Source organism: Tursiops truncatus, chromosome X (genome assembly GCF_011762595.2).
Source record: "Tursiops truncatus isolate mTurTru1 chromosome X, mTurTru1.mat.Y, whole genome shotgun sequence".
Taxonomy (NCBI): Eukaryota; Metazoa; Chordata; class Mammalia; order Artiodactyla; family Delphinidae; genus Tursiops; species Tursiops truncatus.
The window spans coordinates 80,171,898-80,199,726 of NC_047055.1; the positions used below are offsets into that span (position 1 = coordinate 80,171,898).

A 27,829-nucleotide genomic window follows, 5' to 3' on the forward strand; every position below is an offset into this window, starting at 1 on the left:
CAACATTCTGTATAATTTACTTATTTATTGTCTCTCCTTAGTAGAATGTAAGTTCCATAAGGACAGAGATCGTCGTCTGTTTTGTTTTCTGTTGTATTCCTGTGAGCACCTAGGACATTGCCTAGTGCATGGCAGATGCTCAAGAAATACTGTATGAACGAATGATATTTTATCTTCCCCCCACCATCAATTCAATTATTAAAAAGCAGTGGGAATTAATGATTTGCCATTTTAGATTTTAAATAAATCAAAACATTATATATTAAACCACAGATAAATATTCCAATCCAAAAAGTTTATCGACCCTACCAGACACTTCCATCCCATGTTCCATATGCCAAATAACAATCTTTGAGAATTACCAGCCTTGAAACATATGTGCAGAGTGATTATGTTACATTCATACTCTGAAAGGAATGGAATGAAAATAAAAACAGACGGCATTTGTTTTTCCCCTTTACATTAGGATTTCAAATTCATGCTTTGATTCTGCCACAAAATACCCAATTTTCCCAGTCAGACTTGAATGTTCCTTCCCTTGTATTCTCACAGCCTTCTGGTTTTGCACTTTTATCATAACACTTTTGGCCTTGCATTACAGCTGCTATGTAAGAAGATAACTATGGATTAAACTCTTTGATGACAAGAACAGACACTTTCCATGGTATCTGGGTAGAAGAGCACCTACTACATGTAGTCTGTGAAACTGAATTGCCATAAGCCAGGCAGAGCTGGAGAGATACAGCACATATCTGTTACCACTGTGCTATAGCAGTTAAATGGAAGGAAAATAACTGATAGGTACTCTTTGAAAGGAAGATCGCCAGAGTTGATAGTTCGAGGAATCAAATTTCACCTTTCCAAAGGATCACCTGATTCTGTCCCTGGAATATCAGTGTGCTAAGGGGAGAAACATAACTAAAGGTTTTGAAGTCCTGGTTGAAGTGTTCTTCAGGTCATTACCAAGGGCAATGAAGCAAAAAGTGGCACCTATGAGACTATGAATGAGATCTATGAATGAGTACAATAGTCTTCTTGGCCTTCTAAATCTGTCACAATCATAATGGTGTGATGTCCCCTTGAAAGTCTTTGGCAAACTAGGCCTTTGACAGAAAAACAAAAATTGGTCACACCAGTAGAGTCTCTGGACTATTAGCATCACTATGACTGCATTTATTTAGTAGTTTTCATCCAAGAAAAAAAATAGGTAAGAGCGTCTCATAAAGCTTCCCAGATGCCACAGTTGTTTTACTGTAGTAACATTTGTTATTAACAGCACATTGCTACAAATAACATTTCTACTCTACAATAGCTACAAAGAAAGTGAGTCTTTATCACCACATTCATTTGATTAGCAGTAAATGTATCACAATGTCCCACAATATCCAACCATGGCCAAAAAGCAGAGAAGTGATGATTTTTGAAATCTCATTTATAAACACTGCAACAGTAACAGTTATGGAGAGAGACTAAATTATCAGTAATGTCAAAATAACAAATCAACTGTTTCATTTTAATGTTTTCTTCTAGGTTTTATCCATAAGAGCACATGACTTTTATATAATTGCAGTGATATCATAGTCATGTCATATCTCAGACAAGGAGACTGATAATTTCATGGGGGGTGTGTGAAATAAAGAGACATCTACAGTGTATTATGCTCACCTTCTGCAAAACTTTCCATACTTTTTGATAAAATCCAATTGGGACTCTGTTTAGTGCTCCATCCAGCCTTCTTCGGCGTTGCCATTGACCTTGACGACTATCTTTAGATGTCTGTTGACCACATGCACTAGGGAAGGACCCAATACTTGGACTCATAGAGGTTCCAGGTGACTTGGGAGAAAAGTAGAGGAAAGAACATAAATCAAGAGTTATCTGTTTCTATGATTAAAGTATTATAGCACAATGAATAATAAACACACTCAGCAGAATTATAAACCACAAATTAAGTGTAACACCCAAGACAAAAAGGTTATAGAGAAGCTAGAAGACTTATGAGTAGATAGCAGCAATGTAAACAGGTATGAGCCTTTCAGAAAGCATCTAGTGATACATAAGAAAAGCCATAAAAATACTGATGACATGGGAGGTTCTTCACTGTCTCTTTGCCAGGTTATTTCTGTTAAACTTCTAACTGGTCTATGGCTTGGTTTGTTGCTCCTGTAGGCTATAACACAAGTCTCAATTTAAAAGAATTGAAATAAGACACAAAGTATATTATCTTACTACAATGAAATTAAATTAGAAATCAGTAACAAAAGGAAATTTGGGAAATTTACAAATATGTGGAAATTAGACAACACATTCCTAAATAACCAGTGGGTTAAGAAAGAAATCACAAGGAAAATTAGAAAACACTCTGAGATGAATGAAAATGGAAACACAACATACCAAAACTTATGGGATGCAGCTAAAACAGTGCTTAAAGAGAAGTTTATTTTATAAATGCTTGTATTAAAAAAGAAGAAAGATCTCAAATCAATAACCAAACCTTCTACCTTAAGACAATGAAAAAAAGAAGAAAAGAAGAGCAAATTAAACTGAAAGCAAAGAGAAGAAAATAACAAAGACTGTAACAGAAAGAAAAATAGAGAACCAAAAATAATAGAAAAAAATCAATGAAACCAAAAATTTGTTTCTTTGAAAATAAACATCAAAAAAATTGACAAATATTTAGCTAGACATACCCAAAAAATAAAAAAAGGAAATGTATTAAAGTCAGGATAGAAAAAGAGGACATCACTTCCAACCTTAAAGAAATAGAAAGGATTATAAGGACATACCATTGGCAGTCACATGTCAACAAATTATTGATATATAACTTAGGTGAAAACCACAAGTTCCTAGAAAGACACAAACTATCCAAATGGACTCCAGAAGAAACAAAATCTGAATAGATTTATAACAAAGAGATATAACTAGTAATTACAAAACTTTCACAGAGAAAAGTCCAGGTACAGGTGGCTTCACTGGTTAATACTACCAAACATCTGAAGAAGAATTAATATCACTTCTTCACAAACACTTCCAAAAAAGAGAAAAGGAAGGAACTTCCCAACTCATTCTATGAGGCCAGTATTAGCCTTACACCAAAATCAGACAAAGACATCACAAGAAAACTACAGATCAATACCCCTTATGAACAGAGGTACAAAGATCCTCAACAAAACACTAGCAAACCTAAAAATTCAGCAACATATAAAAAAGATGATACACCTTTTAATACACACAATGAAGTAGAATTTATTCCAGGAGTTCAACGTTGTTTTAACATCTGGACATCAATCAATGTAATACACCCTATCAACAGAATAAAGGATAAAACCCATATCATCCTAATAGATGCAGAAAAAGCATTTAATAAATTCTAACACCGCTTCAATGATAAAAAACACTCAACAAACTGGGAACAAAGGGGTTCTTCCTAAATCTAATAGAGGGCATCTACAAAAAACCCACAGCTGACATCATAATGAATGGTTGATGACTGAATGTTTTCCCTCCTAAGATCAGAACAAGACAAAGATGTTCAATCTTGCTACTTCTATTCAGTATTGTACTGGAGGCTCTATCCAGGGCTATTAAGAAGGAAAACAAAAGTCATTCAGAGTGGAAAGTCATTTGCAGATGACATGATCTTGTATATAAGGAATTCACTAAAAAACAATTAGAACTAATAAATGAGTTCAGTGAGGCTGCACGATATAAAATCAATATACAAAAATTAATTGTATTTCTAAACAGTAGCAATCAACAATCTGAAAATGAAATTAAGAAAACAATTTTGTTTAAGACAGCATTAAAAAGAATAAAATACTTAGGAATAAATTTAATGAAAGAAGTGTAAAACATATACTGTGAAAACTACAAAACCTGTTGAAAGAAATTAAAGACCTAAATAAATAGAGATCCTATTTTCATGGATCAGAAGACTTAATATTGTTAAAATGGTAATACTCTCAAAACTGATCTATAGATTGAACACAATCTTTATCAAAATCCCATTGGGTTCTTTGCAGAAATTGACAAGCTTATCCTAACATTCATGTGAAAATTCAAGGGACCCATGATAGCTAACACAATCTTAAAAAAGATCAAAGTTGGAGGACTCACAATTCCCAACTTCAAAATTTATTATAAAGCTACAATAATCAAGACTGTGTCAAGAAGACACTGCTTTGGGAAAACAAGTGTTCTCCTTACTTGCTGCAAGTAATAAATCCTTCCTTCTCTGGAAAAAAAAAAGGCTGCGTCATACAGGCGTAGGCTAGGCATGTAGATCAGTGAAATAAAATTGGGAGTTCAGAAATAAACCACTGCATTTTTGTCAGTTTTTAACAAGGGTGTCAAGAAAAGTAAATGGAGGAAAGACAGTCTTCTATCTAAGAGATAGTGCTAGAACAACTGGATAGTCACATTCAAAAGAATGAAGTTGGACCCCCTACTACACACCATACACAAAAATTAAGTCCAAATGGGTTACTGTGCAAAAAAGAGTTAATATAGAAGGCCAGAAATGCTATTCTTGGAAAGGCCTGATTATAAGATTGGCCCTTGGTTGGCATTTGGAGAGCTGGATTTTGGGAGGGTTTCCACCATTCTCAGAATTGATTAACAGTGGCTTATTGTGCCTAAACTGTTTGTGGAAACTCTATGGTTTATGTTGAACATTTGCTTTCCCTCTGGGAGTCTAGAGTTTTGGTACATGCCAGACAGAGGCTGTTTATGTGACCAGCCCCCAGTAAAAACCCTGGGTGCTGAGTCTTAAATGAAATTCCCTGGTTGGCAATATTTCATACATGTTGTCACAACTCATTGTACGGGGAGTTGCATCCTGTGTGACTTTACTGGGAGAGCACTCCGGAAGCTGGTGCCTGTTTTCCCTGGACTTTGTCCAATGCACCTTTTCCCTTTGCTGACTTTGTTTTGTATTCATTTGCTGTAATAAGTCATAGCTTTGAGTATGCTTAGTCCTGTGAGTCCTCCTAGTGAATCACTGAACCCGAGAGGTGGTCTTGGGGACCCATAAACATAATCATAGACCTAATTGTAAGAGCTAAAACTACAAAACTCTTAAAAAATAGGAATAAATCTTTGTGACCTTGGGCTAGGCAACGCCTTCTTAGATAGGACACTAAAAGAAAAATTAGATGAATTGGACTTCACCCGAACTAAAAACTTCTGTTCTTCAAATGACACTATCAAGAAAGTAAATTGTGTGGTTGATATGCTTCAGAGAAAAAAAAAAGTGAAAAGCAACACACAGAATGGGAAAAACTATGTGCCAATCACATATCTGATAAGGGACCTGTATCCAGAATATATAAAGAATCTTTACAACTCAACAATAAAAAGACAAATAACCCAATTAACAAATAGGTAAAGGATCTGAATGGACATTTCTCCAAAAGAAGATAAACAAACAGTCAATTGGCACATGAAAAGATGTTTAATATCATAAGCCTTAGGGAACTGCAAATCAAAACCACAATGAGATACCACTTCATACCCACTAAAATGGCTAGAATCAAAAAGATGGACAATAGCAAGGATTGGTGTGGATACGAAGAAATTGGAACCCTCAGACATTGCCAGTGGGAATGTAAAATGGTACAGTCCCCTTTGGAAAACAATTTGGCAGTTCCTCATGCTAACCATAGTTACCAAATGACCCAGCACTTCTCCTAGATGTATATCCAAGAGAAATAAAAACATATGTCCACACAAAAACTTGTACATGAAGGTTCATAGCAGCGTTATTCATAACAGTCAAAACCCAGAAACAACTCAGATGTTCATCAACTGATAAATGGATAAATAAAATGTGGTGTATATCAATACAGTAAGGTATTGTTCAGCAATATAAAGGAATGAAGTATTGGTACATGCTACAACATAAAACTTATAAAAGTAAAGGATAAAATACATTGGGGAAAGTGTTTCTTTGACAGTTTAGATTCAGAAATAAATATAAAATAAAAAGAAGGTAATAGAAATATTTTCTGAGAAAAGAACTTCTTACATTTTAATTTGGATCAAATGCCTATATCACCACTGCTATGTAAAAGAGAAAAGTGCCCTAAGGCACTTCTATTGGCCAGTGACTATCACACTGATGCACCAAGTAGATGAACTCCATTTGATTTATCTTCATTGTCTTCGTCTCTACCATCAAGATCCTAGGCTGGGCTCCCCTGGTGGCGCAGTGGTTGAGAGTCCGCCTGCCGATGCAGGGGACACGGGTTTGTGCCCCTGTCCGGGAAGATCCCACATGCCGCGGAGCGGCTGTGCCCGTGAGCCATGGCCGCTGAGCCTGCGCGTCCCGAGCCTGTTGCTCCGTAACGGGAGAGGCCACAACAGTGAGAGGCCCGCGTACCGCAAAAAAAAAAAAAAAAAAAAAAAAGATCCTAGGCTGCTGAAAGCGGAGTCAAACCACAAAGGCTATTCAGACTGTTTTCCAAAACCAAATATCAATAGTTCTGAGCTTTTAGATTAACTCCTCCTCTATGCCTCTGTCTTCCTTTATTAATGTAGATATGACAAAGTTGGCCAAGTCATACTACACTAATTCATTACAGGGTATATACTTGGTTAAAGTCAACAGAAATACCAATATTGTTTCCAAATTGTTTTCCATTTTTTGTTTGGTTGTCATCTGGCCTTAATCTCTTCAGCCTAAGAAATCTGAAATCATAGGCCATTATGGATTATTGATTTAAACCAAGGAAACTAAATCAGAGATCAGTCTTCCTAAACTGTAAGCGTCATGAGGGCAAGGACCACATCTGTTTTGTTCACTATTGTATTTCCAGTGCCTGGCACAAAATTGGCACTCAATTAATATTTACAAATGAATAAACAATAAGAATAGGTAACCCAGTGATTTTCAAACTTAAAAGTGCATCAGAATCACCTAGAAAGCTTATTAAAACACAGATTGCTGGGCCTCACCTAAGTCTTTCTGATTCAGTAGGCCTAGGATGAGAACAATATTTCACATCTCTAACAAGTTCCCAGCGGATACCGATGCTTTCCAGTGCCTGGCACATAGCAGGCATTTAATTAATTATATTAGTCAAAAGAATAAATGACTGAACAGATACTTAACAAATAAATACTTATTAAATTGAATTTTGTTTTCTGAAATGGAAAAGAGGTTGGAGTTGAACCCCCTCACCTGCCTTTTTGGAAAAGAAATGGAAAGATATCACCCTGCATGAAGTTGATTTATAAGTATAAATTTTACTTTTTGATTCTTTTTTTTTTTTTTTGCAGCACGCGGGCCTCTCACTGTTGTGGCCTCTCCCGTTGCGGAGCACAGGCTCCGGACGCGTGGCCTCAACGGCTTATGGCTCACGGGCCCAGCCGCTCTGCGGCATGTGGGATCTTCCCAGACCGGGGCACGAACCCCTGTCCCCTGCATCGGCAGGCGGACTCTCAACCACTGCGCCACCAGGGAAGCCTGATTCATTTTTTTTCAGTCAATCTGATTGTCATATAATACAAGATAACAGCAGTTACCAGAAAAAAACAGTGACATCAAATCTACACCCAGGGGATGACTACCATTGGGCTATAAAAAATATTTGAGAAAATAAATTTTTAAAGGGGATGAGGCAAGGCAAACATTATGTGTTTTTAAAAGTTATTAGTAGAGTAAAATTACAGACTATTCAAGTAACTAGCCAGCATGTTATCATTAGAAAAGCTGATGAAATAGCCTGACTCTAAAAGTCATGGTAAAGGGTAAAATAAATAAAACTACCTTTACAAGTATTTTTTCTATAATCAGAAAAGAGGGCATTGGTGAGTGGCAGAGAAAAGGGCTTAGAACAATACAAAATACCAGACAGGCAGGTGAGGATGGAAATCGGTATTTAGAAGAAAGAAAGTAATGAAAATTTAGAGCTCTCAATCCTCTAAATTACAGTCCTAATGATTCTGGCTTTCTTAAAGTCCTATAGGTAGTGTATGTGTAAAAAAAATTAAATGATATAGCTGGGTGGGTAGGTCAAGTCCTTAATATCATACTAATCTAGCTGGGAACATGGACTTCAAGTTCTAAATATATAATGAACATGTAAGTAATACTCTGTGACTATAAACAACCATGAAGTATTTAGCCAATCACTCTCAACCAAAACAAGAACTGTTTACCAGGAACATCACTTTAACTCTTCAGTATGAAATGTAGTTCTTTAACCTTTCAGATAGGAAAATGGTCATATTATACAAATTGTCTAGGAAAAAATCCTGTAAAGTGAACACTTTTCTATCACAAGGCCCTTTCTTATTCCATTCTGGTCTTGTACTTGCATAATATAAACGTAAAAGGGTATCTGATAGGTATACCTAAATTAAGTTTACTTCAAGTTAAACATCAAGCATTGGCTCTTTATTTTCCTAAATGGTTTCTGACTCCTAAAACAAACAGACACACAAGCACACAAACAAGCAAAATTTCCATTTTGCCTTTCCTCTTCTGGACGTGTTTTAATATCGTAAGCTAGCATAAGTCTATTTTGGAAGTAGAAGGAGTAGTTTTAAGCTTTTCATTAAAAGACTTTGAAATCACACCATTTCCCAGAGTTCTGAAAAACACTATGGAAGTTTGTGTTAATTATTTCTTTGTATAACACAATAACTCATCTATTCTCATCTTCAAGGAAAAAATTAGTAACAGCCTACAGTATGATGTTTGGTGACTCCCACCAACTCTCAGATTGATTTATATGTTTTTCCTCTATGTGTTCACAACACCTTTCGTATACCTCTATCATGACAATGATAAAAATCTAATTTCTGGACAATAACTGAAAATAGATGTTTAAAAAAGCCCTTACCTAGTCTGGTTCTTAAAAGCAAGAAATGTAAGTCTACTTCCATAAAATTAATTCCAAAATTATGTATTAATCCTAACAAGAGGAATTCAAGGTTTCAATTTCTTGCTATCAGAAACAAGTTACTTTCCTCTTAAAATCAGCAAGATAGTTTGGCCCAGAAAAATGAAAGCTATCTGCAGAAAGATTGCTAAAAAGGAGAATCAAACAAGCTACTCTGTGGCTTATCTTATTTGTAAAAAAGCCATAAGCTCATGCACGTTTTATAGAACTAAAGGCAAGTTAATCTATATTAAAGGATCCCTACTTGTTTCACCTGACTCTCAGTTGAGATAGACAGTCTACGAAAGTCCACCTGAAAAATAAATGGCTCAAATTAAACTCAGAATATGAAACAAAATACATGATCTTAACAAAGTCTGAGTCCAAAAGAATGTTCTTAAATGTGAAAGTATCCCAGCTCAGTTCCCAAGTAGTATCTTACCTGCTTTATCTCACTTTTTAACTGCATAATCCCAGTTCGTTCTGGTTTGGTTGCTCCAACAGCACCAATCTCACGGATAGAAATAGCAGGGCTGATATTTGAATCAGTGAGACGAACTATATAGCATGACAGATTAAAGAGAAAGAGGGAGGATAACCAGGTTCAAATTTTTTTCTCCACCACATTTAAAAGACTTAGATGTATGTCCTCCTTTTATGTTAATAATAATAAAAACCAAACAACCAACTAAACCTTGCTATTCAAAGTGTGGTCCACAGGCCTGCAGCATTAGCTTCACCTAGAAGCTTGTTAGAATTTTAGGCCCAACTCTAGAATTAAAGCCTGCAGTTTAGCAAGATACCCAGGTGATTCTTATGAACAGTAAGGCTTGAGGAACACTGCTTTATAACTATCTAAGGTCTAGTATCCATCCATCTGACATTATATATTTATTTATTCTAAGTCTAAAAGTTAAGCATGAGAGATAACTCTTTTAATTTGCTCTGATGTTTTAGGTACTTGATATCAAATACCACTACCAAACCACCAAGTGCAGGTGTAAGGTTAATTTGTGATAGACCCCTAAACGTATTTGAATTTAAAAATGAAAGGATGTATCAGGTGCACTGTAGCAGCTACACACACACACACACACACACACACACACACACACACACACACACACACACACACACACACACACACACCACTATAAGTGCTACTGAATTATTGGCAACTGGAATACAAGAAAGTTTCAGATGATACAGGTTGCTAGTTGTCCTAAAGTAGAGTCTTAAGATAATGTAAGGGAATGTATAAAACAGTCCAAAACAAAATATGCTAGTAATCTACTTAACTGACATATCATTTAAGGGAAAAAAAGACACACAGTGGTTTCCAAATCTTGTTCCAGAAGACAGCTTTGGTTTTAACTTTCATATACTGGGGTCCTATTTATTTGGGAGAAAAGTTCCGCTGATAAAAGAAACACTTTAAAATCAATGAGACATTTAAAACAAACATTCTGAAATAGAAATGCAGTGATTCAACCTTACCGCTTCGTTCCACGCCAAACTCCTTGCCACTGAGAATGTGATGCAGGAGGTTCTTCATGGCTGAAGGACTGAGATTCATCAGGCCATCTGTGGCTTCCTCAGCTACTCAGCAGAAATGTTAGAACAGAGGGATTTCTAATTGACCTGCCACTCTCACCCTATTTTTTTCTCTATTTCCTTTCTTGCTTAGGATTTCTGAGTCACTTGATTGGAAGAAAAAAACGCAGACGTAGAGAATGGACTTGAGGACACAGGGAGAGGGAAGGGTAAGCTGGGATGAAGTGAGAGAGTAGCATTGACATATATACAGTACTGAATGTAAAATAGATAGCTAATGGGAAGCAGCTGCATAGCACAGGGAGATCAGCTCGGTGCTTTGTGACCACTTAGAGGGGTGGGATAGGGAGGGTGGGAGGGAGACACAAGACGGAGGGGATGTGCGGATATATGTATACATATAGCTGATTCACTTTGTTATACAGCAGAAACTAACACAACATTGTAAAGCAATTATACTCCAATAAAGATGTTAAAGAAAATAAATTTCCAGCACCATACTGCCTAGGTATTCATCCTCCAACAGATTCTTAATAATTTAAGGACTGATTATCCAGTTTATGGATTAACTAGGCCCTTGATTTCTTCTTCACCCCTCTTCCACATCATTAGGATACTCAGTAGAATCTTTATTTGAAAGTGGGAAGGATGAAAGGAGTACAATGGAACTGGAAACCAGTCGGAGAAAGCAATGATTGTATCTATGAAGATGGGCTAAAATAATCAAAACTTCTCTCTATCTGGAAATATGGGGATTTAAAAAGAGAATAGATATGAATCTATGAAATTATGAAGAATATTGAGAATATAACTTGAATTTGTTCATCAACATCAGACACCTATTATGAGTTTACTACATGTAGGTCATGATTTTAAACAATGTTAATACAAACAGGTATGACATGGTACTTGACCTTGTGAGGCTGACCAACTATTTGGGAAAGACTGGACATGTAAACAAGATAAACAACAGTAAAACATGGCATGGCTATACTAAGTGTCAAATGAGAGGTAGAGACAATAAATGCTTTGGAAATAAGAGGAGACATCAATCTCCAAGGATGGGGACTGATAAAATTAGTGGGAAGTACTGTTGAAGTGGGAGGTAGAGGCCAGACTGTTGAGGGTCTTGAATATCAGACCCAGGGATCTTGACTTTATCCTAGAAGAAATAAATAGCCATGGTTTGATGAATCCACAGGAAAAAAAAAATCTGTAATGGGCAATTAAGGAAAAGTGAAGAATGTTTGCGGATTTATCCCTTCTTGAGGTTTATTATTGAATAATCAGACTCTCATAAAACATCACTTGATACCAAAGCTTGAGAAAAAAATATATATATACATGTAATCTTATAACAATGTGCTGAACTGGCGATCATTTGGAATCAGGCAGACTTGGACTCAAATTTCACTATTTACCAGTTATGTAACTTCGTGCAAGTTATTAACCTTTCTGAGTTTCATTTTTTAAAAATTGCTCATTAGCTTTATTTAAAGAATTTAAAATTTTTATACAGTTTTAAAGGTTACTTTCCATTTACAGTTATTACAAAATATTGGCTATATTCCCTGTGTTGTACAATACATTCTTTTTTTTTTAACATCTTTATTGGGGTATAATTGCTTTACAATGGTGTGTTAGTTTCTGCTTTATAACAAAGTGAATCAATTATATATATACATATGTTCCCATATCTCTTCCCTCTGGCATCTCCCTCCCTCCCACCCTCCCTATCCCACCCCTCCAGGCGGTCACAAAGCACCGAGCTGATCTCCCTGTGCTATGCGGCTGCTTCCCACTAGCTATCTACCTTACGTTTGGTAGTGTATATATGTCCATGCCTCTCTCTCGCTTTGTCACAGCTCACCCTTCCCCCTCCCCATATCCTCAAGTCCGTTCTCTAGTAGGTCTGTGTCTTTATTCCTGTCTTACCCCTAGGTTCTTCATGACATTTTTTTTCTTAAATTCCATATATATATGTGTTAGCATACGGTATTTGTCTTTCTCTTCCTGACTTACTTCACTCTGTATGATAGACTCTAGGTCTATCCACCTCATTACAAATAGCTCAATTTCGTTTCTTTTTATGGCTGAGTAATATTCCATTGTATATATGTGCCACATCTTCTTTATACAATACATTCTTGAGCCTATTTTACATCCAATAGTTTGAGTTTCAATTCCTTTTACCAACAGTAAAAGTGAGATAAAAATACCTTCTCCAGTTGGTTGTTGTAAGGATTAAATGAGATAATATATGTAAATAAAAAGCAAAAAGTACAGTGTCTGGCATATGGTAGGTATAAAATAATCATTAGCTTTATTCCTTTAAAGGGTTATTTAAATATACATTATCTCATGTAATTTAGGTTAGATTCAAACCAATAAATTTAGCTACTTGCTAACAGCTCAATTAAAAGCCTTTTGGGGAAATTTAACTGAAACAATGGCTAAAATTGAGTTTTGCAACTGTGATTTTATCTTTGTATTCAATCCCTATCTCTATTACTTTGCCATTCTTGTTGAAATCAAATACCGAAGGAAAAAATAGTCATGCCACGGGGTCTCCCCATAATTCTGTGCTACAGTTTCCAAAGGCCCCATCTATTCTTCTAACTAAAATTGCTACCTTGCCAAATATACCTATAGCTAATATCAAAAAGAGTCTTGTCAGATAAATATGAATAGAAATATTGCCTTCCTTTATTTGATCCTGATGTTGACTAGACAGAATACTGACACTATAATCAAACTGATGTGGTGACTCAATCTGACAGCCAGAGGTGGCCATGCCTGAATCAGAATTGAACCCAGTCTATCACACTTAGTTTGATGTATGCCTCGGATCACTCTAGGAGTTAGTAGGAATGTCATTGGGAGTGCAGAGCCCCTAGGAGGTGGAATTTTGAAGTTGATAACTAATATATAAATTTGTCATAGCAGTCCCTTGACTTGTATAGAGACTGACTAACATGGGAACAAGACTGCTATATGCAGCTTCTGAGCTACCGATAAAAATCTTTTAGATTCCTTTCCCTCCTGATTCAAAACTCAATAGAACTCTATTAAAAGTGAATTCTGCCTCAAACAGTTACTTAATTGAATACCTGAGCATCGAAGGGAGTGGGCCAGTTCTGTTGCCATAACTTGTATGATCAGACCAATTCGAAGTCGAAACATTTCAGCAAAGAGGCCAGGCTGAGTTCGCATATACATGGCTAGATATACCATTATTTCCTGTGCATGGAATGAATATAGACAAAAATTATGCCCTAGATCTCACAAGGCTTATTTTGTGGTCTTCAGAAATTGCCAGATCAACTGAAAACAAACTTTTAAATATCAATCACCAGATTAGGCTTTATAATTCTGCTCACCTGTGTAAGAATTGAAATGCTCATGTCCCCTTCACTGGCTTCATCTATCAGCTGAGTGAGTACTTCATAGGGCAGAGGTCTAAGGAAGAGGACAGTGAAGAAAGACAAAATTCTGCAACTACTTAAAGCTAAATTTATTGAGAAAATAAAAAAGCTCCTCCCAAGTCCAAGTCAGTGTCTCAACATCTCATCATTACTGGTAGCATTCTGGTTCTTTCAGTCTTCAAAGTTCACTGCCTCCCCAAAGCACTCTGGCCCATATCAACTCAGGAGAGCTCTGCTCTCCCGTCTCTAAGCCTGGATTGCCCTTCTCCTTCCAAATTGTATTTAAAACTCACCCCATGACGTCCTTCCAGACCACTCTTTCATGGTTAATTCTTAACATTTGACAAGTAACTATTATGGCTAAAAAGTAATAAACTAAATTTAAGCTGTGCCTTTTGGAAGACATTTTATTACTTTACAATCACACCTTATAGAGTTATACTGATTTTTTATAGTTTCATCAGTTTACACACACACACACCCTCCTACACTTCTGACTCTCCTGTTGATACTAAGCACTCTGGGGGCATGGGGCATGCCATCTTCTTTTGGATTGCCCACAGTAGCCACAAAATTGATCTGATTTGAAATAAAAGGTTCTGTTTGCCAGGAATAAGGTGTTATGGATTGAACTGTGTTCCCTCTAAGTTCCTATGTTGAAATCCTAATCCCTAGTATCTCAGAGTGTCTTTACAGAGGTAAGCTAAAGTGAGGTAATTGGGTGGGCCCTAATCTAATATGACTGGTGTCTTTTATAAGTGAGAAATTTGGACACAGAGACACACAGAGAGAGAAGAAATGTGAAGAGACATAAGGAAAAAACAGCCATCTATAAGCCAAGGAGAGAGGCCTGGAACAAAGTCTAGAGTATAGCTGATTTTTTGTGGGGGCTAATTCCAGTTGCCCTGTTTGTTTGTTTTTTGAATAAAACGTTTGGTAAAGCCAATAAGTAAAAACAAACAAACAAAAAAACCCCAAAAGAGCAAAATACATTTGAGTACTACTCCCTGTGAGCCTTCTCTTTCATTTACTCATGTCCTATCACTACCAACATTCTCACATTCACTGTCCCTGATAGAAGCTCACACACTTATCATCCACTTATAGATTAGGACAAGAGAATTGCAGTCAGTCCACACAGCTCCTTAAAGTCTCAGAGAAGCTTCATCAAACCCAAACAAAAACCATACTAACGCAGAGATGGTCTTCTCTCGAGGTTCTGGAGGGAGTCCCACTGTCAAATGTTTCTGGTGGGAGAGAAGGTCTGTGCAGGCCTAGGAATAAATAGTATAATAGTATTATCCTTCCCATAACACCTCACATTTCCACGAAATTTTCTGTTTTCAGCCTAGAAACCTTTGCTCCCCCTTAACTTAATGACACATCAATCTTTTCCTCAGGAAATGCGATGAAGATCAGAAAAGAGGGATTTCTAGGAAGGAACAATGAAGTATTTTTATCTCCTAAAAGGTAGGAACTTTTAGCCTAGTATAAATTCATTCTTAAGACCTAGAATCCTCATAGTTTATAACACCTCTATAAGTCTACAGTTTATATGCTTCAGTATTATATATTTGACATTCGTAAACAAAAAAAGCTACCTGATAATCAGAAATGTTATGTGGGAAAAACAACATCTTAAACGGTTAGATGCTGTGGTGACTGCCTTAAAAAACAACTGCAGAAACCAATTTATAAAAAGCACCTCCATTTAGATTTGGTATAAATTCAAGAAGAATTTATAGTACCTCATCGAGTGCTTCCACCTTCTTCCTTAAGATTCCAGAGATGTATCGGATCAGGCCCCAGTGACGAATTTCTCCAACTTTGCTATAGAGCTCAGTAAGCAGCTCTCTGACTGTTGCACTCCCTTCATCATACAATCCAGTGTCCCAGTCAGGTCCTCTGGAATGTTAAAGGCAGGTCTACATTAATTATAAATAAAGCTACAGGCAACAATACTTTGTTTGTGTCATAGAGAATATGCCTGTTTTTGATAGGTTTCTCTCATTAGGAAATGAATGTTATTTACTACGAATTCTCATAAAACTATTTTTAAGTTGGTACTGAAAGCCGAATACCTAGACAAGAATAAGTCTTAGTTTCAGTTGTGTTTTGACAAAATACATTCTTTTACCCTCTTAATGGGCTTCAAAGTAGCTGAAATTAAAGTTAAAGATTTAATTTAACTACTGAAAGTTCAGAAAGTATGCTACACTTAGGGAACTAATGAAGAAGTAAGAAGAATGTGTGCTTATTTTTAAAAGATACATATATACACACACACACACACACACACACACACACATCATATACATTATTGTCGTAAAAGTTCCTATACCACAAGTCAACTGTGAAGTACCATAAAAGATATATGAAGTGCTATGAAATTGGGGAGTTTAATAGATGATAAAAGGTAGATTATTTATTAAATGATGTTAAGACAATCAAGTAGCCATCTGGATAAAACATTGAATCCATGCCTCACACTGTACACCAAAATTCCAAATGTATCAAATTTAAGTGTTAAAGTACTAAAAGAGATATGGGAGAACTATTTTATAATTTCAGAGTCAAGGACTTTTAAACTGTGAACTATACACCAAAAGCCATAAAAGAAAGATTGATACATTTATATATATATATGTATATATAAATATACAAAACTCTTATTGCAAAAACCACTATAAGCAAAGTCATAGGACAAATTACAAACTGAGAAAAATATTTGCAATTCATAGGCCAATTTTCCTAATATATAAAGAATTCCACCAAAAAACTACTAGAACTCATCAATGAATTCAGAAAAGTCGCAGGATACAAAATTAATATACAGAAATTTGCTGCATTTCTATACACTGACAATAAACTATCAGAAAGAGAAATTAAGAACAATCTCATTTAAAATCAAATCAAAAAGAATAAAATACCTAGGAATAAATCTAACTAAGGAGGTAAAAGACCTGCACTCAGAAAATTGTAAGACATTGATAAAAGAAATTGAAGGTGACATAAGCAAATGAAAAGACATACCGTGCTCATGGATTGGAAGAATTAACATTGCTAAGGTGACCATACCACCCAAGACAATCTACAGATTCAATGCAATCCCTATCAAAATACCAATGGCATTTTTCACAGAACTAGAACAAATCATTCTAAAATTTGTATGGAAACACAAAAGGCACTGAATAGCCAAAACAATTTTGAGAAAGAAGAAAAAGCTGGAGGAATCATGCTCCCTGTCTTCAGACTATGCTATAAAGCTGCAGTCTTCAAGGCAGTATGGAACCGGCACAAAAGCAGACACACAGTCCAATGGAACAGAATAGAGAGCTCAGAAATGAACCCACAATTATATGTTTAATTAATGTTCAACAAAGGAGACGAATATACAATGGGGAAAAGACAGCCTCTTCAATAAACGGTGCTGGGAAAACCGAACAGCTACATGCAAAAGAATCAAACTGGACTACTTTCCCACACCATATATAAAAATACAGTCAAAATGGATTAAAGACTTAAATGTAAGACCTGAAACTATAACAATTCTAGAAGAAAACATAGACAGTATACTCTTTGACACTGGTCTTAGCAATATGTTTTTGGATATGTCTCCTCAGGTGTGGGAAACAAAAGCAAAAATAAGCAAATGAGACTACCTCAAACTAAAAGTTTTTGCACAGAGAAGGAAACTGTCAACAAAACAAAAAGGCTGCCTACTGAATAGAAGACAACTGCAAATGATATATCCAATGAAGGGTTAATATCCAAAATAGACAACTCATACAATTCACATCAAAAAAAATAAACAATCTGATTGAAAATAGGCAGAGAATCTGAATAGACATTTTTCCAGAGAAGACATACAAATGGCTAATAGGCACATGAAAAGATGCTCAATATCACTAATCATCAAGGATATGCAAATCAAAACCACAATGAGATATAACCTCACACCCGTCAGAATGGCCATCATCAAAAAGATAAGAAATACCAAGTGTTTGTGAGGATGTGAAGAAAAAGGAACCCTCATGCACTGTTGGTGGGAATGTAAATTGGTGCAGTCATATGGAAAACAGTATGGAGATTCCTCAAAAACTTAGAAATACCAACAAGGACCTACTATATAGCACAGGGAACTATACTTAATATTTTGTACTAACCTATAAGGGAAAAGAATCTGAAAAAGAATATATATATATATATATATATATATGAATAACTGAATCACTGCTGTACACCTGAACTAACATGACATTGTAAATCAACTATACTTCAATAAAATTTTCAAAAAAGGCAAAACCAAAACCCTTAAAAATAGAACTACCATATGATCCAGCAATTCCACTTCTGGGTATCTATCTGAAGAAAATGAAAACACTAATTTGAAAAGATATATGCACAGCTCTGTTCATTGCAGCATTATTTATGATAGCCAAGATATGGAAGCAACTAAATGCCCACCAATATGAATGGATAAAGATGTGAGATATATATATATATATATATATATATATATATATATACACACACACATACACACACACACATACACACACACATATACATATACACACATACATACACACACAATGGAATATTACTCTGCAATAAAAAAGAATTAAATCTTGCCATTTTCAAAAACATGGATGGTGGACCTAGAGGATATTATGCTAAGTGAAATAAGTCAGACAGAGAAAGATAAATATTGTATGACTTCACTTATATATAGAGTCTAAAAAATAAAACAAATGAACAAACATAACAAAGCAGAAATAGTATCACAGATACAGAGAACAAACATGGTTGCCAGAGGAGAGAGGAGTGGGGGGAGCAGAGAAATAGGTGAGGGAGATTAAGAGGTTAAAAAAAAAGAATTCCAACAAATAGATAAGAAAATAAAAAACAACAAAAGAACATCTGGCAAAATAAGTACCAATGGCTTTTAAACTTAAGAAAAGGTGTTCAATCTACCATTTGGGTAAACAGGTATAAAAGTAAACACATATATATCTGTATTTACCTATATATGCATAAAATGTCCCTGGATGGATACACAAAAAATCAATAGCATTGATTGCCTATGAGGAGGGGAACCAGGTATCTGGGGAACAGAGGTGGGAGAAAGACTTTTTACCCCTTCACTGTATCCTTTTGTACTTTAAAATGTTTGAACCATGATAATGTGTTATCTATTCAATATATTAAATTATATATAAATGTTTAATATAATAAAACTAAATCTATACTATACGAATCAATGGATTCAAGAAACAGTGAATGAAAGTCTGAAGAGTAACAGGATATTTTCACAGTCTCAAAGTAGATCTCTACAAGATAGTTTTAATTTTGAAGTATAACATAGTAACTTTACAGTGGAGGAACGTGGAAGATACTACCTTAACCAAGTGGTCAAAGTTACCAGAAATGGGACTCATCAATACTATGTGCCTCCTGATAGGATACACTGAGAAGAACTCAGCATCACTTCAGTAGCATTCTTGCCCAAAATGCATAACCTGAATTTAATTATGAGGCAACAACAGATAAACCAAAATTTAGGGATATTCTGCAAAACAACTGGTCTGTATCCTTCAAAAATGTCAATAACATTAAAAATAAAGACTTAGGAACTGTTCCAGATTAAGGGAGATGAGGGACACATAAGAACTAAATGAAATGCATCATTTAGATTTTCTTTTGCTATAAAGACATTATTGGGACAACCAACAAATCTCACTAAGGTCTGTAGATTAGATAACAGTATTATATTAACATTAATTTTCTGATTTTGGCAATTATACTGTGCTTATATAAGAGAATTCCTAGTCTTTAGGAAATACACACTGAAGTATCTGGGGGTAGAAGGGGATCATGTTTGCCACATACTGTCAAATGGTTCAGAAAAAAAATGTGTGTGTGGTGATGGTGATGATGAGATGATGAAGAACAAGACAGGAAGGGAGGGAGGCGGGGGGGGGGGGGAGAGAGATATTAAAGCTCAGTGTGAATATCTGAGGGATCTGGGTGAAGGATATCCAGAACTTTTTTCTTTTTTTAATTTAATTTTATTACTTTTTTAAACTTTATTGGAGTATAACTGCTTTACAATGGTTAGTTTCTGCTTTATAACAAAGTGAATCAGTTATACATAGACATATGTTCCCATATCTCTTCCCTCTTGCGTCTCCCTCCCTCCCACCCTCCCTATCCCACCCCTCGAGGTGGTCACAAAGCACCGAGCTGATCTCCCCATGCTATGTGGCTGCTTCCCACTAGCTATCTAATTTAAGTTTGGTAGTGTATATATGCCCATGCCACTCTCTCACTTTGTCACAGCTTACCCTTCCCCCTCCCCATATCCTCAAGTCCATCCTCCAGTAGGTCTGTGTCTTTATTCCCATCCTGCCCCTAGGCTCTTCATGACCATTTGTTTTTCTTTTTTTTTAGACTCCATATATATGTGTTAGCATACGGTATTTGTTTTTCTCTTTCTGACTTACTTCACTCTGTATGACAGAATCTAGGTCCATTCACCTCACTACAAATAACTCAATTTTGTTTCTTTTTATGGCTAATATTCCACTGTATATATGTGCCACATCTTCTTTACCCATTCATCTGTTGATGGACACTTAGGTTGCTTCCATGTCCTGGCTATTGTAAATAGAGCTGCAATGAACACTGTGGTACATGACTTTTTGAATTATGGTTTTCTCAGAACTTTTTTTTGTACTATCCTTACAACTTTTCTCTAAGTTTGAAATAGTCAAAATAAAAATAAATAATATGAAAATAAATGTTATGAGATCTCATAATCAGGGAAGATCCTTTTTATTCCTAGGTATCAGAGAAAGTTTCATGGAGGTGACAGATGATCCAGGTCTTGATGGATAGCTAGAATTCCAACGAAGAGAGATGGGATGTGGTAAAAGGAGAGTAGTCCAGACAGAGGAAAAAACATGAACCAAGGTCTGAAAGTGGTCATGTACAGGCTTTGTTTTGGATGTGATAAGTAGCAGGCTGTTTTGGTGGCAGTATTCACATTGTGATGGAGGAGCAATGGTAAAGATTGAAAGTTAGATTATAGAGGATATAGGTTTGGTCACTGATTCCCAACAGTAGTGGTGGTGATGTGGTAGGGAGAGGCAGGGGATTAGAAGGACTTGATGTTGACGCAATTTCAAGTCTGGGTGACTGAAAGAATGATAATACCATGAAAAGCGTCAGGCAGTAGTAGGTTTCTGGTAAAGACTGAATTTGACTTTAGACATGTTGAGTAAGAAGACATAAAAATGAATTCTGAGTAGATTAAGGACTTAAATTTTTTAAAATTCTTAAAGGTATTTAAAATATTTTTAAATTCTGGGAGGGGAGAAGGTTCTCCCCATGCATGATAAGAAACTCAGAAGCCAAAAAAAAAAGACTACATAAAACAAAACTTTTGGGACTTCCCTGGTGGTCCAGCGGTTAAGACTCCACGCTCCCAAGGCAGGGGGCCGGGGTTCGATCCCTGGTCAGGGAACTAGACACCACATGCTGCAACTAAAGATCCCACGTACCACAACTAATGATCCCCCACGCCACAACGAAGATGTTGCGTGCCGCAACTAAGACCCGGTGCAGCCAAATAAGTAAATAAATAAATATTTTTTTTAAAAAACTAAAGTTTTGCATAGAGAAAAGCATATGAACAAAGTTAAAACACAAATTCCTTGGACAAAATATCTGCAACAAATATAACAAACAAAATAGTAATATATACTATTACTATAAGGAAAATATAAATAACCCAATGGAGAGCAAACAATGGTTATGAACAGACAACTCACAGAAGGAATACTAGTCAACAGACATAGGAAACCCCACCTCCCAGTTTCTACTCAAATCCACAAGGGATATTGGGCAGAATTCCAAGTGTATTAAAAACCATGCAGCACATCAAACAATCTACTCAAGTGGTTTGATACTAGAGTAACTAGTTCTAGTGAGATTACAGGTTTTGATCAGATGTTATGGTGAAGTTAGTATGTACAGGATTAGATGAAGAAAACTCGTGTTAGGAGTGGAAGAATTGGCAGTCAACCATGGACTATCTGAATTGGTAGGAAAGCATGAGTGTTTCAAGCCTTTGCTTGCCTATCCCAATGACCCTGCTGAATCTTCAGTTTTCATTCAAGCTACAGTCATTAGTCATTCTGTCCTTAACCCTTATCTCTTCTCACCTTCTCTGTCTTTTCATTACTCTGCATTTAGCATTGTGACTGGTACATAAGTATTCAACTGATACTTTTTGAACAGACTGCTTATCCTAAAGGAAAAAGGAAAGGAATAGAGGTATCGGGGTAATAAAACCCATGTCTTTTTCTTGGTAGTAGCACATAACAAGCTTTAACAGTTGGCACTTGGACAGGGTTGTATGAGAGGCAAAGTCCCTCCCAGCATCAGACTGTCAGGAGGCTTATATAAGGCACAAGTTCTACCATCCATAACAGGAGGAGGGCAAGGGAACTCCCAGGGAAGAGGGGAGGAGGGGGATTACAGGTCTAGGTGTAGTCCCTCAGTAGCACTGTGGGGAGGCTCTAGGTTAGAAAGTTCTGAATGGCAGCAATGGTTTGGGACACTCATGGCCCAGGGCTTATCTCTTGCTAGCAGATGCAGGTTGAGTTTTGAGGAGGATACAAAGCAGGCAGGCCCTAAATGGCTTAAAATATGTTTGGGCTATTTTTAATAAAATTGGATGTGTAAAACTTTGACTTTAGTGCTGGCGGGCTTTTCAGCTTCCTTTTTTACTTACTCATTAAACACCATAATCTGATGGAAATGGCATAGACTCTGGAGTCAGGCCAAGGGGACTTCATTACCACCTAGAGGGGATGAAAGTCCCAAATCCCTACCTAGCCTTCTTTGACACTCCCCTGGCAGTGAGAAAGGTGGAGCAGTGCCTGCCTTGGTGAGAGCAGAAGTCTGGGCTTTCCACTCAGCCTTTGTTGACAGGGGTAGCACCACAGATTTTTCTCTGGTGCTTGGCTGGAATAGAGTGGTTATTGTTTAAAAGTTGTCTGTGTTGCTAGAGTGCCTCTTTCCTAGCCCTTTGTCTGGGAAGAACGGGTTTTCCTTAGGGCTTTTGTTGTCTGTGCCCACTGACTGGCCTTTTCAGGCTGCTGGCTTCTCCAGCACCCAGTGAGGCAACAAAGAAAACCTGGGGACGTCAGCACCCTCTCAGTCCTCGAATCATGAGGTCCTTAGCCAGCCTGCTGCCTTCTCTCCACCTTTCAACATCTTGTTATGTTTGTTTTATAAATAATGTCCTCCTGTACCTAGCAGGAGGAACAGAGAGAAATGCATTTACTCTATCTTGTCCAGAACCAGAAGTCCCATTGTGGTTATGTTTTAAGAGGTTTTTGTCTTTTAGAAATAATACTGAAATATTTAAGAATAAAATGATAAAATGTTTGGTGTATCCTCTTCAAAATAATCCAGGAGGAAGAGAGAATGAGAATATAGATGTGACAAGATTAACCATGAGTTTCTAGTTGTTCAGGCTGGGAGATGGGTCCAGAAGTGTTCATCACACTATTCTCTCTACTTTTGTGTAAGCCTGGGCATTTCGGCAACATCATCAAAGTTACTCTCCCTCCTCTGTTGAGGATGCGTTTGAGGAAAACTAGATTGAAGTAGAAAGACTTGTTAGGAAACTGTAGCAATAGTCCTAGGGAGAGACATAGGTCTGAATGAAGGCAGCAATATTAGAGATGCAGAAGATAAATATTTAGAGGTAAAACTGGACAGACTTGGTGATTAACTGGATATAGGGAGAAGGCTTGATGATTAGGTAGGTGTTGATTCCAACAATAGAGATGGAGAATTTCATAGGAGCGACTCCACTTTTTTTTCTTTTTTTGCGACTCCATTTTTGATATTTGACTGCTGACTGCTTTCAAGTCCTACCATTCCCCTTTCCTTTCCAGCCAACTCCTGGGCAAGTTGATAAAAAAGTCTGAGTGTTCCCTCTTTTGGTGCTGTTGAGAATGAACCCTCATCCCAGTCTCACCTCCTAATCATAATAAAATTCCAAATCCAGCCTCTTTCCCTGCTTTTTAAGGACCCACACCCTTCTGGTATGTGTATGGCATCATCAGTCATGACATCCAAAACCAATTAGGGGAGGGCGGGGGTCCATGCTGCCTCTTCATGGTGCTGACAACATGAATAAATGAGGAAGAACAGGTAATTTTGTGGGGGAATTTGGGGGACAGGAAAGAGGAGTTCAAGGTACGTAGAGTTAGAGGTACCTAGATAAAATGTACCTAGCAGAGGGTGCCTGACACACAGCAAACACTCACTAATGCTACTTTTTTTTTCCTGTAAGCCTCCATATTTTTACTTCTTTTGAGTTAAAATTTATTTATCTATAGATTTTACCAAATAATGGAGGCTTAAAATAACCATAATAATGATAATAATGTTTATGTTATTAGTCACTTACTATGTACCAGGCATTGTATTAGAGACTGCAGATATTTTATCTTATTTTAATCTTTAAAACAATTCTATGAGGTGGGTATAATCCAAATTTTATAAATGAGGACAATTGAGACTTTAAAGTTACACAGTGGGTAGGTTGCAAAACTATTCAAATCCACATCAGTGAGACTCCAGAGCAGTGCTATACTTACTATGCTATACTTCGTTTTCTATATGATCATGAAAGTAGATTGATAATATCCATCACTTACTTCATAGTATATAGCATGTAGAGGATATCAGCTTGCTCCTGTAAGCTGGAGGTCTCCTTCAACTGTAAAACCAGTGCTTTGAAGTCCACCTCCCCAGATGGGTCTCTAGGAAGATGTATTTCTACACGAACAGAGGGAACCTTTAGTTTGAGAAAAGACAAAAAAAAATCCACAAGTGCTCACCTTAAATAACGCCCTAGAGTGTTGATCTTTTCACTTTCTAAACCTTTTCCATAAGAGTTTCCTAAATTCTGACAAAAAGTAAAGCAAAAACAATGACACCTTCAGAATGCATGATACAGCAATCTAGTTTTCTTAAGCCTGACTAGAAAAACTTGCCCATTTAAAAAGTGAACTAAAAAGGACATATATCTTCACCATGGTGGCATTTTGCCTACCACCAGTTACTAGTAGAAACCATAATGGCTAGTTCTATTATTTTCTGTAAGAATGGCAGTTTTGCAAAAAGCTGATAGAAATACCTCCTGTGCAAATTTACCTGGTCCTCTTGTGGTGCATGAAGTAAGTCAAGTAAGTTGAGTGAAGGCCGGGAAGCCTGAAATATCTTTGTAGGAAGATACATGTGTACATCTGCAAGAGGTTGATATTTATGGAAAAGCTTAGATAATTAAGAGATTAATAAAAATGCACAGTTGACCTCAACAATGAAGTTACATATGGGTTGGTTCTTTATAGAACAAGAATGAGAAGTTTACCCTTTCTTGGTAATAGCAAAGAAAAGAAATATGAAGGTCAGATAAATCAAAGGATATTCAATCAATCAATCAACATATTTTGAATGGAATATCTAGAATTATAGCATCAGCTGGACATATAAGATATTAAATTCTACAAACGTAATCAATACCACAATGGTGCCATCACTGATACTTTAATAGAATACCACATATAACAGAAAGAACCCAGTTACATTTTATATTTTCTGGACTCTCTCAGAAGAATATCTGGCTGCTAGCAGTTGGAATTGCTTGAGAACAGATAAACGGATGACCCTATCTAGGGAATCAAAAAATGTAGTGGCTGACCAACTTCGAGATATTCCTAAGATTTTTACTTACAGTTCATTGTTGAAACACTTACCGTAACCTCTAAGGAGAGACTCTCTTGTCATTTTTGCCATTTTACAGATAGAGAAAGAGAGATACAGAGCTCAGATAACTGTTCAAGCAAGTAAGTAGCAGAGCTGGGAATTAAGCTCAAGTTTCCTGATTCACAATCAAGAAGTATAACTTAATAAAGCTGATGTCTTTGCATAAGCCCTTTGTCAAGGAAGCATACGCAAAGGCTATGTATGCTAAGCTTTTCCCTTTTCTAACTGTTAAATGATTCCCCAATGATCATGCTTAATATCTTTGTTTAGTAATGGTCAATAAAATTTTAGACAGTGTGATCATGCATCTCAATCATTCTCATCATCTGTGAAATGTTAACATTTAGGTCCTCTAGGTATGGCCAAGGAGCCCTTCTGTCCCTTCATATGCAACTATCATACAGGTACTGAACACTCTTAGGAACCATGACTACTCCTGGCAATGTGTGGTAGAAGACATCCTCCACTGTGAATACTACTGAGGGAGGATAGTAGTCTTGGGGAGAAGAATGGTAAAGCTGTTGAAGAATGATACTGTAGTTGACAAATACAGCTCTACACTGCTGGAACAACTGACTGTATAAGTTACAGCTGGCCTAAGGAACCAGATTTAGCTTACTTAAGGGAGAATATCTCCCTTTCCATTGCAAGGCTATCTTGTAATAGTCTGCAATGCTTTCTCTTTAAATAAAATTACTTCCAAATTAGTAACTTTTCCAAAGGAGGAAAAAATCCTTTCCACATTTTAATACTTTGATGTTAAAACTGAATATGCTCCATGTCTCTTGTTCTGTCTCTTCTTGCTATGTAACTGGTTAAACCAGACTACACAGCACTATCTATAGCAAAACTATACCCATTAATTACCCATTTTTAATTGTAAAAATTCATTAATTTTACAAATATTTGAGCATCTAGTATGTTCTAGGTGCTGTCTGAGATGCTGGGATAAAGCAGTGAACAAAACAAAGTTCCTGACTACACTGTAATAAACACTCCACCCCCATCCTGGGCTTCATGTCATCCTGTTCCTGACTCCAGTGAGTCATGGCATTACTCACTCTGTACATGCAGCTCCTTGGCCTTGGTCATCAAGGACATTAAATCGCAGGTTGTCTGCACAGCAGCTCGGAACCGATTTATCCCCCCCTTCTGTGAGGTAAGGGCTACTTTAGGATGGGGAGCCGTGTGCACCAAAAGGTGATCTAAATAACGAGCAACTTCATCACCACAGCGAGCTGCAAGGTTAGTGGGGGGAGGGGGGAGAGAAAAAAATAAACATTTTAGTTACTTCACAATCTACCCCACCAAACAGAATGACTGGCTCCTGTGCCCACAACACAGCACCAAAACCAGGTTGTTTTAGCTCATGGGGGAAAATAGCTGGTGATCATTATACAATCTCGTAGCTTTACTATTCAGAAACTATGGCTATTTACCAGGATCCACCTGTTCTTCAACTTTGTTGAGACAATATTAGGTTCCCTGAAAGTAGTATGAGCTTATTATAGGCCAGGTGGAGCATTTCATAATCTATGTATGTGTGTGTGATGGTAGTGGTGGTGGCAGTTGTGGTGGAGGAGTAGAATAGGGCCCTTTGAGTCTCACTGGTATGAGGAGACTTGTGGGGAAGGGCAAAAATCTTCTACTAAACATTGAGCCTAGCTGAAAACAGACAGATTCCACAAATGGCAGCTACAATTGCTAAAGAAAAAACAAGCTCCATGTGGCACTGGTGTCAAAAGGACTACTGACCACACGTTGGTCTTTTTTGTTACCCCCTTCATTTATTCACCAAATATTTACTGCCCACTATGGACCAGGTGGTGTACTAGGTGCTGAGGTTTCAGTGCTGAAGAAGACAGATATAGTCCTTATCCTCTTGGTCTCTCCCTCCCCCCCACACCTTCTATAACATTCTCTCTGACTATGGATAATGGAAACAAAAAAAATACATATATCTTGTGGCTGCTTAACATTTCAGATTTTACATGAACACTTGCAACATTTATAGTTGGAAAAGCCCAATGTTTGGATCAATACTGAAGTTTGCTACGTCAGTCATGTATCATCTGGATTTTGATTACCTCTGGGGAACTCTCCAGATGTCTT

General features: G+C 36.8%; 1 protein-coding gene across 5 annotated transcripts in view; it reads right to left on the reverse strand.

Annotated features, from left to right (window-relative positions):
* Positions 1-27,829, reverse strand: part of PHKA1 (phosphorylase kinase regulatory subunit alpha 1) — a 136,119-nt gene that overhangs the window by 4,589 nt on the left and 103,701 nt on the right. For 3 of the 5 annotated variants that reach the window (XM_033849451.2, XM_019932155.3, XM_073799448.1), the window contains 11 exons: positions 26,779-26,955; positions 25,106-25,197; positions 24,607-24,746; positions 15,613-15,769; positions 15,059-15,138; positions 13,820-13,898; positions 13,550-13,679; positions 10,383-10,484; positions 9,328-9,443; positions 9,151-9,198; positions 1,666-1,836 (listed from right to left, as the gene is read on the reverse strand). In XM_033849451.2, the coding sequence (XP_033705342.1) occupies positions 1,666-1,836; positions 9,151-9,198; positions 9,328-9,443; positions 10,383-10,484; positions 13,550-13,679; positions 13,820-13,898; positions 15,059-15,138; positions 15,613-15,769; positions 24,607-24,746; positions 25,106-25,197; positions 26,779-26,955 (1,292 nt within the window). The remainder of the gene's footprint in view (positions 1-1,665; positions 1,837-9,150; positions 9,199-9,327; positions 9,444-10,382; positions 10,485-13,549; positions 13,680-13,819; positions 13,899-15,058; positions 15,139-15,612; positions 15,770-24,606; positions 24,747-25,105; positions 25,198-26,778; positions 26,956-27,829) is intronic. The other 2 variants (XM_019932156.3, XM_019932157.3) reach the window with 2 other exon arrangements.